The sequence below is a fragment of the Nipponia nippon genome, unplaced genomic scaffold (assembly GCF_047370975.1).
Source record: "Nipponia nippon isolate SJK-2023a ecotype South Korea unplaced genomic scaffold, ASM4737097v1 scaffold_5, whole genome shotgun sequence".
NCBI classification, from domain to species: Eukaryota; Metazoa; Chordata; class Aves; order Pelecaniformes; family Threskiornithidae; genus Nipponia; species Nipponia nippon.
The window spans coordinates 1,504,303-1,518,657 of NW_028262369.1; the positions used below are offsets into that span (position 1 = coordinate 1,504,303).

Genomic DNA, 14,355 nt, shown 5'->3' on the forward strand with positions numbered 1-14,355 from the left:
ATGGTGCTGAGAAGATGCCAGACCCTGGAGGATGGAGAGCGTCTCCTCCCTGACGCTAAAGCTAATTCACAGAATCACAGAACCACAGGAGGCTTTGGGCTGGCAGGGCCCTTTCCAGGCCATCCCCTCCATCCCCCTGCCATGGGCAGGGACAGCTTCAACCACATCAGGGTGCTCAGAGCCCCGTCCAGCCGGGCCTTGAAGGTTTCCAGGGATGGGGCATCTCCCACCGCTCTGGGCAACCCCTGCCACTGTCTCACCACCCTCGGCGTAAACAATTTCTTCCTTATATCCAGTCTGAATCTCCCCTCTTTCAGCTTAAAACCATCCCCCCTTGTCCTGTCGCAGCAGGCCCTGCTAAAAAGCCTGTCCCCCCCTTTCTTGTCAGCCCCCTTTCAGCACGGCAAGGCCGCAGTGAGGTCTCCCCGCAGCCTCCTCCTCTCCAGGCTGAACCCCCCCAGCTCTCAGCCTGTCCTCCCAGCAGAGCTGGGCCACCCTCGGAGCATTTCGGTGGCCTCCCCTGGCCCCGCTCCAACAGCCCCATGTCCTTCCCGTGCTGAGGACCCCCGAGCTGGACGCGGGGCTCCAGGGGGGATTCAGACACCTCTGCATCACCCAGAGACAGGCTACAGTTTATTATTGAAAGAACAGACTTTGAAAGTATTTCTTTCCATGTTTCTAGTCGCAAATGTCCCTTAGCTCGCTGCTCTGAGCGCAGGCCGCACCCTGACGGGGGGACGGCGGGAAGCGGCCGCTGGGGCTGCGCCACCGCCGGGCGGCAGAGGGCGCCCCGCCAGCGCCCGCCCGCCAAGATGGCGGCCTCCGGGGCGGCGGGGGCCGCGGGCGGGGGCCGCGGGAGGCGGCGGCCGGCGGGGAGGGCGGTGGTGGCGGCCGCGCTGGCGGCGCTGGGCTGGCTGCAGGCGGCGAGCGGCGCCGGGTGAGTGTCCGCGCGGGTGGCCGGGGCGGTGCCAGCCCTGCCGTCCCGTACGGGCCGGCCCCGGGGGGGTCCCTTCCCGGCCGGGCGCCGCCGAGCCGGTGCCGCCAGGTCGGCTTGGTGCTGCGGGTACTAAGCTTGGGGTACTAAGCTTGGGGAGGAGCGGCTGGGAGCTGCCTGGCAAAAAAGAGCCTGGGGGTGGTGGTCGACAGCCGCTGAACATGAGCCAGCAGTGTGCCCAGGTGGCCAAGAGGGCCAGTGGCATCCTGGCTTGTATCAGGAATGGTGTGGCCAGCAGGAGCAGGGAGGTGATGGTGCCCCTGCACTGGGCACTGGTGAGGCCGCCCCTCGAATGCTGTGCTCAGCGCTGGGCCCCTCACCCCAAGGCGGCCATGGAGGGGCTGGAGCGTGGCCAGAGCAGGGCAGCGAGGCTGGGGCAGGGGCTGGAGCCCAAGGCTGGGGAGGAGCGGCTGGGGGAGCTGGGGGGGCTCAGCCTGGAGAAGAGGAGGCTGAGGGGAGCCCTCATCGCTCTCTGCAACGGCCTGAAAGGAGGCTGGAGCCGGGGGGGTCGGTCTCTTCTCCCCAGGAACAAGCGATGGGACGAGAGGGAACGGCCTCAAGCTGCGCCAGGGCAGGTTTGGGTTGGGTATTGGGAAAAACTCCTTCCCCCAAAGGGCTGTCAGGCCCTGGCCCAGGCTGCCCAGGGCAGGGGCTGAGTCCCCATCCCTGGGGGGATTTAAAAGCTGGGGAGATGTGGTGCTGAGGGACATGGTTTAGTGGTGGGCTTGGCAGTGCTGGGTTAACGGCTGGACTCGATGATCTTAAGGGTCTTTTCCAACCTTAATGATTCCGTGATTCTATGATTAGCGGGACAGCCCCCCCCCCTTGAGCTGGGGCAGGTTACAGTGGTACCGGGGACTCCCTGGGGGCAGGGGAGAGCAGGGCCTGGGGTGTCAGTGAGGCCTCCCCCAGCTGAGCAGCTCTTGTCCTACTGCCAAGCGTTGCTCTGCCAGGGTGGCCTTGGGGCAACCAGGTCTTCTCATTGCAGGAGCCCCTCCGGCGACCCTCTGCTGCAGCCATATTTCCCCTCCCAGCACGGCCCTCGGCACCACCACAGGCACGTCAGAGACTGTCAGCCCACCAAGTACGGCAATGTAACACACGAAGCTTGGCCCAGTGACAACAGGACGGATGGCCCAGTGGCTACCACCAGAACATTTGTTTCTTACATCCCACTGGAGGGCAAGGACCACAAGGCGGTCTATGGCCACTTCACTTTTGTGAGGAACCCCCTGAGGACCTTCTCTGTGCTAGAGCCGGGCGGTGCGGGAGGCTGCCAGGCTTACCGCAGAGCCCCTGTGGAGGAGACCGCAAAGCTCGGGAATTGTCTGGTGGCACAGAACGGTGGGTACTTCGATATGGAAACCGGAGAGTGCCTTGGGAACGTTGTGAGCGATGGAAAGCTGGTGAGAAACTCTGGAGGCCTGCAGAACGCTCAGTTCGGCATCCGGAAGGATGGCACCATGGTGTTCGGGTAAGAACTTGGGGGATGTTTGGAGAGCGCTCTCTCCTCCTGAGGACCGGTAGGAATCAGAGAGGCAGGAAGCACTGCCCAGGCCCTGCCTCCTTGGCCTTTCCCAGTTACAGCATGAGGATGCTTTGAACACTTCAGTTAGGGCTGCCCTACCTGTACCCCATTGAGCTATCTCTGGTCATTGGCTTTTGTTCCTAGGGAGAAGAGAAGCTGGATAAATTAATTACTCTGATGATCTCTAGCTGCTTAGGTTCCTGTGTCTCCTCTCCCAACATGCAGCAGGGATACTTGATTATGGTAGAAGGGCAAGAGGTCTCTGTCTTTGCGACGGAGGAGAGGCAGAGTGGACTACGTAACCGCTTGTGCTACAGCACAGGAATGCTGGGCTCGGAAGGGACCTCTGGAGGTGCCTTGTCCACCACCCTGCTCAGCGCAGGGTTAGCTGGAGCAGGCTTCTCAGGGCCACGTCCAGTCGGGTTTTGAACATCTCTGAGGATGGAGAGTGCACAGCCTCTCTGGGCAAACCTGTTCCTGGGGTTAACCACCCTTTATAGTAAAAAACCTTCTCTTATGTTAAGTTACTTACTGTTAAGTAGAAATCCAGGTGTCTCCTGGATTGCCTGTGCTCCGCTGTGTTGCCCTTTCAGCAGATGGTTAAAGTCTTCCACAAGTGCCAGGGCCTGTGAACGTGAGGCTTTTTCCAGTTTTCTGAAGAAGGTCTTAGCTCCTGTTTCCCGACCGGGCAGTCTGTGGCAGAGACCATGATGTCACCCACGTTGATCCGCCAGAGCTCTAATCCCAAGCCGTAAGCCCTCAGCTTGTGGTCAGTGCTTAGGCAGAGCCCCAGGCGTTCCTGCTGCTCTCTCACGTAAAGGGCAACCGCTCCCCACTTCTCCCACCGCATTCCCTGGGTACAGGCTCTTCCTAAAGAGATGTATCCATCCATTGCAGCGCTCCAGTCACACGCACTATCCCGCCATGCCTGCATGACTCCAGTGAGGTTGTAGCCCTGCAGCTGCACAGACCTCTGATTCCTCCTGTTTGTGCCCGTACTGCTTGCACAACTTCACACAGGCACCCACTCCTATTTTCCAGGAAGAGGGTGAGAGCTTCCCCTAAGTCCTCTCCCCATTTCCTTATTTGTGGGCATATGGTTGAGATCCCCTTTTGTTTATACGCTGTTGTCTCAAGTTCTTATGCCCGTGTCACCCTGCCAATCTTCGTGTGCCAGCCTGGTCTGCCACTTCCTCCCTTGACTGTGGGTGATCGTCTGCCTCCTGCGTCATTCCTGGTCTAAAGCTCTCCTCAACAGATCGCCTGTTTACAGAAGTTACTTTTGCCTCGCTTGGTCAGGTCGACATTCCTCAGAGAGGGTTCCAGCCTTGTAAAAGCCAAATTCCTGTTGTCAAAACCAGCTGCGCTACCACATGTTGACCCACAGAATCCATCCACTGCTTCTCAAGCCCTTCCTCCTCACCAGCAGGACTGAGGAGAGGACCACCTGGGCCACCCTTGGCTATCACCCCCAGAGCCGTGCAGTCACTCTTGCTACACTCCTGGTTTCCCCTGGCAGTGCTGCTGGTGCCCGTGTGGAAGGGCAGCGGGGGGAGCAGCCTGGGGGCTGGAGGAGCCTCAGCAGTCCCCGCGCCACCCTGGATCTGAGCCCCCGGCGCACCTCCCTAGACAGGTTAGCGGGTGGGAGCTCCATCCTGCGCAGCAGGGAGCTTCCCCTGCCACTCACCCACCTCCTCTGGTGCTGCTGCGGGGCTCAGGCTCAGCTGGCACGGACGCATGGTTTCACAGAGCTCCCGGCCCCTCTCCTGCTGCCAGGGCACTGAACCCAGGCGGAGGAGGAGCTCCCTGCTGGTGCCAGAGCTCACAGGCTTCCAGCCTTCTTCATCACAGGATTTGCCACCCCAGCAAGCAGATCCTGGGTGCTCCATCTGGGCATTGTGGGGTTTAGGGGTTTGTTTCCGCAGGCTATGAGGGAAGATCTGTCCATCTCTTTCTCATCATCCCTGCTGCTGTGCAGCATGCAGACCTCCTCCTCTAGCTCCTTGTCTCAGCAGCATAGCTCCTCAGCAGCACACACTGGGACACTGTTCCCCTTGGCCCCAGCTTCAGCAAGAGGCACCGGGTATCCCCGCAGAGGGACTGTTAGTGCTTGCTGGAAGTAAAGGCCCCTGGTAGCTACCCTTCCCCAGCAGCAGCCAGCACCCTCAAGGCCCTAGAAGGTTTCTCAGAGTCCTTCTGTTGGTCTCAGAAGATTGAGCAGCAGTCTGGAAGCTGCTGCATCTGTTGGCTGCATTCTCCACCCTTCTGTTAGCCCACTGCCACGAGCCCTCAGACCGCAGCAAGGGTCCCTGCAAAGCCAAACTGACCGGACCAAGCCGGGGCTTCAGCGTGCAGCCATTCTCTGACAGCCCCGAGAACAACGGCTTAATTTATGTGGCAGAGGGGCTGGCAGAGTTGGTGACGTGTCCACATCGGTGAGGGGGCTTCTGCCGAGGGGACCGGCAGCACCTGCGAGGTCACCGCTGTGTGCTGAATCTCAGCTCTGCCCCGTTTCTCTCCTGCTCGGGCAGGGTTTCCCGTGTTAAATGCCGTCACGGCACTGTGTGAGTTGTCTGCTTTGTGGTCTCCAAAACATGACACTAGAAATAATAGTTTTGGGGTAAATAATTTGGTCTGTCAGGGCAGTGGGGGAAGTAATTTGCACTTGACCCTTTCACACTATATGACCACCAGCAGGAGGGTGCACCAGGGCAGATTGTCACCCCCCACCTAGCAAAGACGCTGCCCCTGCCACCTAGGCTGGCGATGGATAATGGCAGGTTTAGAAGCTGACAGTTAAAAGCTGACAGACTAATGTCCGTGCTCAAGCTGCTGTGCTATTTGATCCATTTTCAGCTGTGTTCATTTTGTCTTTGTGTTCCCTTCCCATGGGTAAAGGGATTTCTTTTTGCACGTTTTCCATTCAGGTATTTCCAATTACACTTTTCTACACAGTGTGAAGCTTTGTTTGGCTGCAATCGTGGGTACTAAAAAACTGAAAGTTGAGCATCCAGCTCCCACAAGCCGTGTCTGGAGCCCGCGGAGCAATCAGTGTCAAACCAAAAACCGCTGGCAGAGCTTACAGCAAAAGCCCAGCTGCTCAGCCCCGACCTGGGCTGCTGTCCTCTCCTGTCGCAAACGTCACCTAGCATCAGGTCCTGACGAGGCGGATCTTCCTCAGCACCCTAAATCTTGAGAGAATACCCCTTGGGAAGCGCCCTACAGTGACACCCAACACCCGAGCGTGGAAATGGTCACTGAACCGTTCTTTTACTGCCCGACTGTTCAGTGAAAGGTTTTGCCGCCTGGAAGAGAGCAGAGGAAGCTCTTTCCCGGACGGAGGGGAGCAGGTAGCATCCAGCAGTGTCTTCCCCTCAGCGCAGCTGCCGGCAGAGCGGATGCTGTTGCTGAAAGCCCTCTCAGAAGCTGTTTGGTGTCACTGTTTTGCAGAATGGAAGCTGACAGACAGCAAGATGTTACAGCTGCTTCCACAGATCCCCGAGTATTTGGCAATGGCTCTGCCCTCATGTTCTGCCAGATGCTTTCTGCCCTTATTTGTCCTGGCTCAGGTCCACTGGCCACGTCGTTGGCAGGAGGTGTTTCGTGCACAGTGGCCTGGCACCATCATTAGCAGTGGGTTTGTGCAGAATAGCGGAGAACAGGGTCCGCTCTGGCTGCTAAAGTGATGTTTCGCACTGCTTGGCCTCTAGTTTTGGATGTAGCTAGCCTTCATTCAGCCGCCTCCTCCCCTTCTCCCTGCTTTTGGAGCCTGCTGGCAGCAGGAGAGGCTTTTACATGACACTGCTGTGACTGGGTAACCCCTCCTGCTCTCTCTTTCCTAGCTACCTGTCTGAGGAAGATGTCTTGGATCAAGCAAACCCTTTTGTGCAGCTTGTGAGTGGGGTAGTTTGGCTCCTAAGAGATGGAGAAGTGTACATCAGTCAGAGTCAAATGGCTGAGTGTGGTGAAATTCAAACCACAGGTAAATATTGTAAAGCCCAGCTTCGGCCTGGGTATAGATTGTCCTTCTGATGGGGCTACTGGAAGGAGGGGGTAGCAGTGGACACTATTGCCTAGTTGCAGTTCGCTGCTCACTTAAGAGGTCCAAAGTTCTTCTGTGCTACTTTACCCCGACGCTGCAGCAAGTGCAGCACAAGAAGCAGGCTGCCTGCGAGATAAGGCGGCGCGCGCTCGCCCGCGCGGGGTTGTTGAACAGAATTTGCTGAGGACTGTAAATAGCGGTGGCATGAGTGGCATGAACGCTGCTCCAGAGAAACTCGAAGCAGATGCCTGTTACAGGAGGTTAAAACCGAGGGCTTGCGAATCCCCTTCTTTGTCCCTGTGCCAGACAAAAACTTAACAAGAGTGCTTCTGGAAATGTTATTCCTAGATGGGCTTGGATGAACAAGAGGAACCTGGGCTCTGTTCTCATTGCGTTTCAGTTTAGATGAGCTCCTTGTTGGGAGCTGTTTTGTAGACAGATGAGTCTAAGCAGGCAGTTCTGTCACCCAGCTGGCGTGCGAATTCTTCCCTCTCCTGCACAGGAACCTTCAACAAGTTCATCAACGTGATATCAGCCAGGACTGCGGTTGGACACGACAGTCAGGGGCAGCTGGTCTTGGTTCATGTGGATGGACAGACAGAATCCAGAGGGTAAGGCCAGGCTTGTGGTAAGGTTTTGGGGCAGGTGTGAGATCGGTCTTTAAATTCTGTCACTGGAACTGGCTGCCAGTAATATGTTTTAAGGCAGAGACTCAGAGAGCTCAAGAGGTCAGCTGAAGACCCCGCTGTTTGGTGTCTTTCTGGCAGAGCCAGAAAAGGCTCACGCAGCCTCCAGGCAGCGAGTCGGCAGACCTGGGATGGGAGAGCTGCCCCCCTTCTGCTGAGGAGAGGGACCATTCCAGTCTAGCAGTTTCATTGAAGTCAAATAGCACGAACGCGCCACGAACAACTGTTTGCTTTTGCAGGGTCAACCTCTGGGAAATGGCTGAATTTCTGAAGCAGCAGGGAATCATCAACGCTATCAACCTGGATGGTGGAGGGTCTGCAACGCTGGTCTTAAACGGGACCCTCGCAAGCTACCCGTCTGAGCACTGGTAGGTGCTGGCTGCACGTGCCCAGGGCGGCGCAAGTAACGCAGCTCCCGTTAGCGTGCAGGGCTCAGTCCTGCCCCGCTGCTCTGCGAGGGAGTCAGTCCGCGTGGCTGGGAGATCACAATGTAAAGGCGAGTGACAGGTTTTGAGGGAGAGAGTGACTCTAAAATTTACAGCAATTTAGTGACTACATATTTTTTCCACTCAGTCATCCGGGATTAAAGTTCAGCTGGTTTGAGACGTGCAGCAAAACTGTTCAACATGCCTGAGTGGCCTGATGTGGGAATCGGATAAGGAAACAGCTCTTAGAGCAGGAGATTCAGAGCTGCACATTCCCAGGAATTAGCAGAGATCTGTCAACAGCTTATTGTTATGGAAGAGAAACGCTGACTTGGAGACCCTGCCCTGCCTCGTGGGAGGGAACCCAAAGAATATTTTACTTTAAATTTAGCTTTTTAGACATTTCTGACTGGAAACATGAAGGGATTTAAAATCCGGTTTGCAGTCTGACAGTTGAAAGCCAAGCGTTGCTATAACCGCAATGACATCGCTTATATCAAAGCAAATAATATTGAAGAAAAGCGCGTTGAACGCTGAAGCTAGGGAAGCTAGGACTGCTTAAAGCGAGCCTTTGCTTGCATGTTGCTTTCTGTAATCTCACGTTTGAAATGACTCCTATCCAATAGGAGTTAACACTGAGTTAAAACATTGACTCAAATCTAGTTTATATTTTCCCATTATTAATGTTCTTGCTTGGCAATGTGAATTGGGATGAAAATTTGTGGATTATATCCACAGGGGTGTAATCCCCGTAGGGCTGGGAGCAGCACAGTGCTTGCACACCTTATGGGACCCGTCTTCTGTCTCCAGCTCTTTTGACAACATGTGGCGTTGCCCTCGGAGCATCTCGACCATCCTGTGTGTCCACGAGCCTGCCTGCCAGCCTGCAGACTGCAGCGGTCACGGGGACTGCGTGCGAGGGGAGTGCCGCTGCGCCGGGGACTTCTGGAGAGGCCCAGCCTGCGACGTCTTGGACTGTGGCCCTTCCAACTGCAGCCTGCACGGCATCTGCACCTACTGTGAGTCGCTGTGTGCGCAGAGACGGCCTCTAAGGTAGCTCTAGGGGAAGCTGGACAGCATATACGTGGGGAATATCGCTTACCTGCCCACGAGGCGCCACGTGTGCAGTCCTGGCTGGTCCACGGGGTCCTTTCCCACCCTGGCGTGAAGGAGCGTAGCTCATGTGAACTGGCACCAGCAGTAGCTGCTTCCTTCGCTGCAGAGAGCGGCGGTTTTTGGGGTGGCCTCCCAGCCCTGGGAGCCAGCCTGTCAGGGCCGCAGGTGCCGATTGTCTGGCCAGCCCCAGCCCTGCCTCTGGAAGCCAGCCGGTGCTGCGCGCCTCAGCCCTTGTCTTACCTTCTGGGCGCAGGGAGCTGCTCTCCCCCTTCCCTCCAGCATCTGAAGCAGCAGTAGAGATGCTCAGAACCTGTCGCCTTTAGGAGACAGCAGCAGGGCTAGGCTGGGGCTCAGCTCTGGAAACCAGACCTTTCATAGGACGACTTCATACTCCGTGCCGGAGTTTCCCTTTCTGCCCCCTGGGGCTGTGCTCCTGGTCTGTTTGTAAATCTGCTGATGGGAAGGGCACTGTATGACAAAGCAGCCGAGTTCTGCCCCCTCCTTTATTGTTCCTTGACTCTCCTGCTTCATGATTTTTACAAGTGGGCAATTGCAACACTTCTGTAAAGTTGTTTTGAATCTAGGGACTGCGTAACCCCCCCCCAGCTTCTGCTCTTCTGTGCCCGCTCAATCCTGTTTCTTTGCTACCGCCCTGATTGCACTGACAGCCAGGTTTGCCCCAGTGAAGTGACTGGGCAGAGCTCAGTGGCTACCGGTGTTGGTAGCAGTCGACCCAGAGTTAATCTCTGGCAATCCAGTCAGCAGGAGGCTCTGCTGTGCTTGGCAGCTGCAGCGGGGGGGTATTTGAACCTAACCTGCGGGTGAGTTCAGGATTCCTCGTCTGTGGGTTCCTTAGCAGAGGCAGGGAGAGTTAAGAGGGCACCCCAAGAAGCAGAGGCTCCTAATTTTGAGTTCCTGCTATTTCTAGGTCTTTCTCTGTTGTTGCTAATGCCTGTTTGTCTGTGTTTGCACAGCTGGATGCCTGTGTGATGCTGGCTGGATTGGCAGCAACTGCAGCGAAGGTAACGCTGACTTCTACTCCTCTTCTTCGCAGCCAGCGAGAGGATAGTGCGAACCGCTTCCTAACCGCTGGCTGCCTGCAGCGGCGGGCGGCTCCCCAAGAGGGAGCAGCGAAGGGAAAGGCTGCACAGCGCGCCTTTCTTTTTGTCAGCGTGAGTTTAATTGCAGCCCGAGCATCTTATGATTGCCTCAGTGCGAAGAATTTTAAGCCCTTGCTCCTTATTCGAGGCACAGACTGGGCTTCTGTTCTCTGCGCAGCCTGTGGCAGTGACTGCTCTGCGGGTGTGAGCGTGGGGTGGGATCGCTGCCTTCGTAACGAGGGCCCTGATGAGATCTCTGCTTGTCTCCTGTAGCTTGTGCTAGCGGCTTCTATGGGGACGCTTGCACCCAGAAATGCCAGTGCCAGAACGGCGGCTCGTGCGACCCCGTGCAGGGAGCCTGTTCCTGCCCAGCTGGGTACTACGGCACCAGCTGCGAGCACGGTAAGCGCTGCTCCAAGTAACAGCCTGGGCTGGGAGAGGCTTTTCCGTCACATCCGAACCACACGAAGTGAGCGTGAGGTCTGCCAGCAGGCTCAGGCCCGAGCTTCCCAGCTGGAGTGGAACTTGCCAGCTCCCAGCTCTCAAGGGCTTGCCTGCCCTAACCACGTTGGCTACAAAGAAAAGGAGGGAGCGGAGAGGAAAGAGGAGTTTTCTTCATCATTAGAAAATTGTGGATGCCTGCTTAGTCTCTGCCCCAAAGAACCGTGTAGCTTTCCCAAGTGTAGAACACGAATACTTGAACATCCATGGCCTGAGGCTGTTGCGCCGGGCCCTGCCTGTAGCCTGGGCTTCAGGTGATCCAGGTCAGTGGGCGCGAAATGCTCCACAGGGCCATTCTGGCTTACAGCCTTCGAACTCCAGCTGTGCCGGCGCTAGCAGAGCAAGCCACGTCCTCGGTTGTGTGGCCACCCCAGCTTTCCTGAAGTGCTCACGGCCCCCCGTGTACCTGAACAGCCTGCTCCGGTGACGGGACCAGTTAATTACAGCATGGGTGTAAACTTCTTGCGTGCGTGGTTACGCTAGCGCTGCTTTGTTCCCGGCCTAGGAACGCTCAGCCAGCCCGATCCCTATTTTACAAAATCTCCTTGAAGTAAACAAAATAACAGCGGTTCGCTCACAGCTTGGTGCTTTCAGGCTGCTGGAGGAAGCAGGGAGGGCAGGCACAACAGCTTTGTCAGAGGCCGCAGGAAACCTGGGGCCCCGGCTGCTCAGCACGGCCAAAGAGCCCACCAGGTGCTCGCATTGAACACGAGTGCTCGCTTCCCGCTGGGAATCGGCCGCCTCCACCTTTGCTCTGAGCCAAAGGGCAGGGCCGTAGCTCGGATGTGGCAGGGAGAAAAAAAACCCACATGGGAAGCAACAAGGCCAGAGCCTGCTGTGGTGATGGGGGGCGACGCGAATCCCTCGGGCAGGTGTAGGGGAGGTTTGAGCCTCTCCTAAGGCTCTGAGCGTGCCCGTCCTGCCTGGCGCGGAGCTGGTGCACGGCTGAGCTGGGGCCGAGGGGAGCTGCGGTGAGGGACCGGGTGGTTTCAAAGCACGTGGAGCTCTGACAACGACCGACGTCTCTGTAATCCGTTCCCCAGAGTGCCCCATGGGCTGGTACGGGCCGAACTGCCAGAAACCCTGTGCGTGTGAACACACATGTCCTTGCGACCGGGAGACGGGCAGCTGCAATGTCACCGACGAGCTGGCAGTACAGGACCAGTTAAACAGAGGTACCTCTGGCCACAGGGGCTGTGGGGTTTTAAAAAAAAAGCAGCTGGAAGAGCAGTTTTGGTGCAGACTGTTCTGGTTGCCGGGTTATCAGCTCCGGCTGGCTGTCATCTTACCTAAGCTTACTCGTTTTCAGTGGAATTTTACACCCTTCCCCAACGCTGCCTTTCTTCCCTCTGTTCTTTGTTTTCCAGCTGGGCAGTGTTTGGCTTCCCAGAATAAGGGAAGGAGCAAAGAAAAATCCTCTCTGTCAGAGTAAGTGTGTAATATTCATCGTATATATATCTATAAACATACACAGCGAGTCCGGGCCATCAGCTGCTCGCTGATGGAGTTGTTCAGGCCACCTCCTGAGCGCCAGGGCAGCGTCGGTGAAGCTCGGAGACCTCCTGCTTCATTGCCCAAAGAGCCGTGCTCTGACGCCATTGCATCACCTGCGGCTCTTGGGATGGGAAGGATGAGGCTGGGGAAAGCAAGGTGATAAAAATCCAAGCGTAAGACAGGCGCCGAGCCGAAGCCCCCAGCGCTGACAGTTTGTGCTCTGTAGCACTGTGTCTAGAATCACAGAATCGTTTAGGTTGGAAAAGCGCTTTAAGATCCTCAGGTCCAACCATTAACCCAGCACTGCCAAGCCCACCACTAAACCATGTCCCTCAGCACCACATCTCCCCGGCTTTTAAATCCCCCCAGGGATGGGGACACAGCCCCTGCCCTGGGCAGCCTGGGCCAGGGCCTGACAGCCCTTTGGGGGAAGGAGTTTTTCCTAACAACCCTGATGCCGCAGACAAGGAGAGCTCCAACCCCAGAGCACAGCTGCCGTGGTGGCGGTGAAGCTGCAGTTGCTCCGCGGGCACAGCTGTCACTTGTTCACCGAGCGGGAAGCTAAAACCACTTTTGCTCTGGCTGCCAGCGCAGCCCCTCGCAGGCTTTCCCAGAGCCCGCGCTCACCTGCCTGAGAGCAGAACCGTGAGCTCCTGCTGAGAGGAGGGAGTACAAAGCTTGAGAAGTCATTTGCGCACCGGGAACATGTGAAAACAGGTCAAGAGATGTGGCTTACGTGGCTTTTTCTTCTGTCTGACAGAAAAACCTGGATCTCCGTGACCTCTGTCTTGGCTCTGCTGCTCGTGGTGAGTGCCATGGGAAACGTAGGCCTTTTCCTGAAGGCCAGGCCAGAGAAGCACGGTGGGAGCGGTGACTATCGCTACCACCCCCTGAGGGTGATGAACGGGGAAGCCAGTCACACCTCTGCCTCTGCTGCCGGCGAGACAGAAGATGCTCAGGACCAAAGCCAGGCCCTCCTTTAGAGTCCTGGAAGAGAAGAGACGAGGTATTTCGCTCTGCACCCCGTACCACGCCACGCAGCGCTGACGGCTGCAGAGGCTGTTCAGACCTAGAGTGGAAAAGTGCTGACAAGAGCAGCAGCAAGATACCTCAGCCCAAGAAAGTCCCTTGTTTCTGGCCCGGCCCTGCCGAGGACACGGCTGCCCTCCCTCCCTTCCCCTGCCGCTCTGGCTGGCGCGAACAAGGCTGCACAACCAGTTGCCCTAGGAGGATGCAGGGCGCAAGCCACGGGGCCGGCTTCCACACACGCAGGTGGGCAAGGGAATTCCACTGCTGCAGCAGGAAGGGAAATTCCCTCCGATACCTGAGGGAACCAGGTGAGGAGTGCAAGCCCTAGGCACTTCACAAAGGTCCCATCTCACCTGAGCAGGATTTTTAAGATGCAAGATAAATTGTCTGTAGCATAAAGCTAGGCTTAAGGAAGCTGGCTTAAGGATGGTGTAGTCTATAACTGTCTGCCCTTCCCTGGTAAGCTCAGACTTTTCATAAAACTGAAAAAAAGTTGTTTTAAAGGGTTGGACCAGGTGGAGCGCGCAATGAAACCACAGCATTCCTCCTCCTGGCCGCAGTGGTGGGCCCAGGCTGACGCCCAGGGCTTTCTGGCACCTGACTTTTCTTCCCCTGGCCTGTGCTGACTGCAGGGCGAGAGCCTTTTCCTACCAATCTTAGTCCTAGGGGCAGCCTAACAGGTTTGCGTTTTTGGTACGTCCTTGCAGCACAGCAACATAAAAAGCCTTGTCTATTCCAAAATGTCATTCTTGCGTTCTCCCGTACCTCCCAGAAGTCGGTGCGCTCGGCCCAGGCCGCTACCGAGGGACCGCGGCCGGGGGCTCCCCCACCTGTGGAGGGGAAGGGCCGGCAGCAACCTGGCACGGCCGGCACCACGCGACCAAGCCCTGGGACCGGGCTCGCCTTAGCCAGCCTGCCGGGCCTGCGCTGCCCTCGGCCAGCGGGCCAGTCCGTGCCGCGGCCCTCGCTCCCTGCTGCTGGAACTGCCCTTCCCTCCTCAGAGGGAACGGCTGCCGGCTCGGACCGCCGTCAGCCAGCACTTCAAGCAACCCAAGACCCTGAACATCTCAGCTGGAAATCGGACATTTTACTAGAATACATCCTTGCACAACGCATTTTAAAAAACCCCAAAACCCAAACCCAACCTATTTGCTTCCGCGCGAGGGAAAACGAGCCTCTAACGTGCTCCTTCAGCGCTGCAAAGGGGGTTAAAGCCCCTCTGAGCCCGAATGCTAACGTTTTTATGCACTCTTTTTATCGCTCCAAGTATGTCATTTTTGTGCCGCTGCTGGCGTCGGATCAACCTGTAAACGGAAGATTCTATTTTTCTATTATTTACAGAAGCCTGTTTGAAACTTGAATAAAGTCTATTAGTAACAACTGCCGGAAACTCCCGTTCTTAATACGCCGTGGCAGAAGGCAGGCGCGCTCCTTTCCCAG

The 14,355-nt window shown here is 56.9% G+C and overlaps 1 protein-coding gene across 2 annotated transcripts; it reads left to right on the top strand.

Annotated features, from left to right (window-relative positions):
- The first annotated feature begins 452 nt into the window (after window positions 1–452).
- Window positions 453–14,355, top strand: NAGPA (N-acetylglucosamine-1-phosphodiester alpha-N-acetylglucosaminidase). Of its 2 annotated transcripts, XM_087730406.1 has the most exons (12): window positions 453–937; window positions 1,983–2,468; window positions 6,365–6,504; window positions 7,067–7,175; window positions 7,490–7,618; window positions 8,486–8,694; window positions 9,766–9,813; window positions 10,165–10,293; window positions 11,436–11,567; window positions 11,760–11,820; window positions 12,647–12,892; window positions 14,257–14,355. In XM_087730406.1, exons 1-11 carry the CDS (start codon window positions 813–815, stop codon window positions 12,867–12,869), a joined length of 1,791 nt encoding a protein of 596 aa, XP_087586532.1. In that variant the 5' UTR covers window positions 453–812; the 3' UTR covers window positions 12,870–12,892; window positions 14,257–14,355. The 2 variants fall into 2 exon arrangements, with proteins under 2 accessions (XP_087586532.1, XP_087586533.1); XM_087730407.1 differs by lacking the exons at window positions 9,766–9,813; window positions 14,257–14,355 and having other exon boundaries at window positions 12,647–12,869.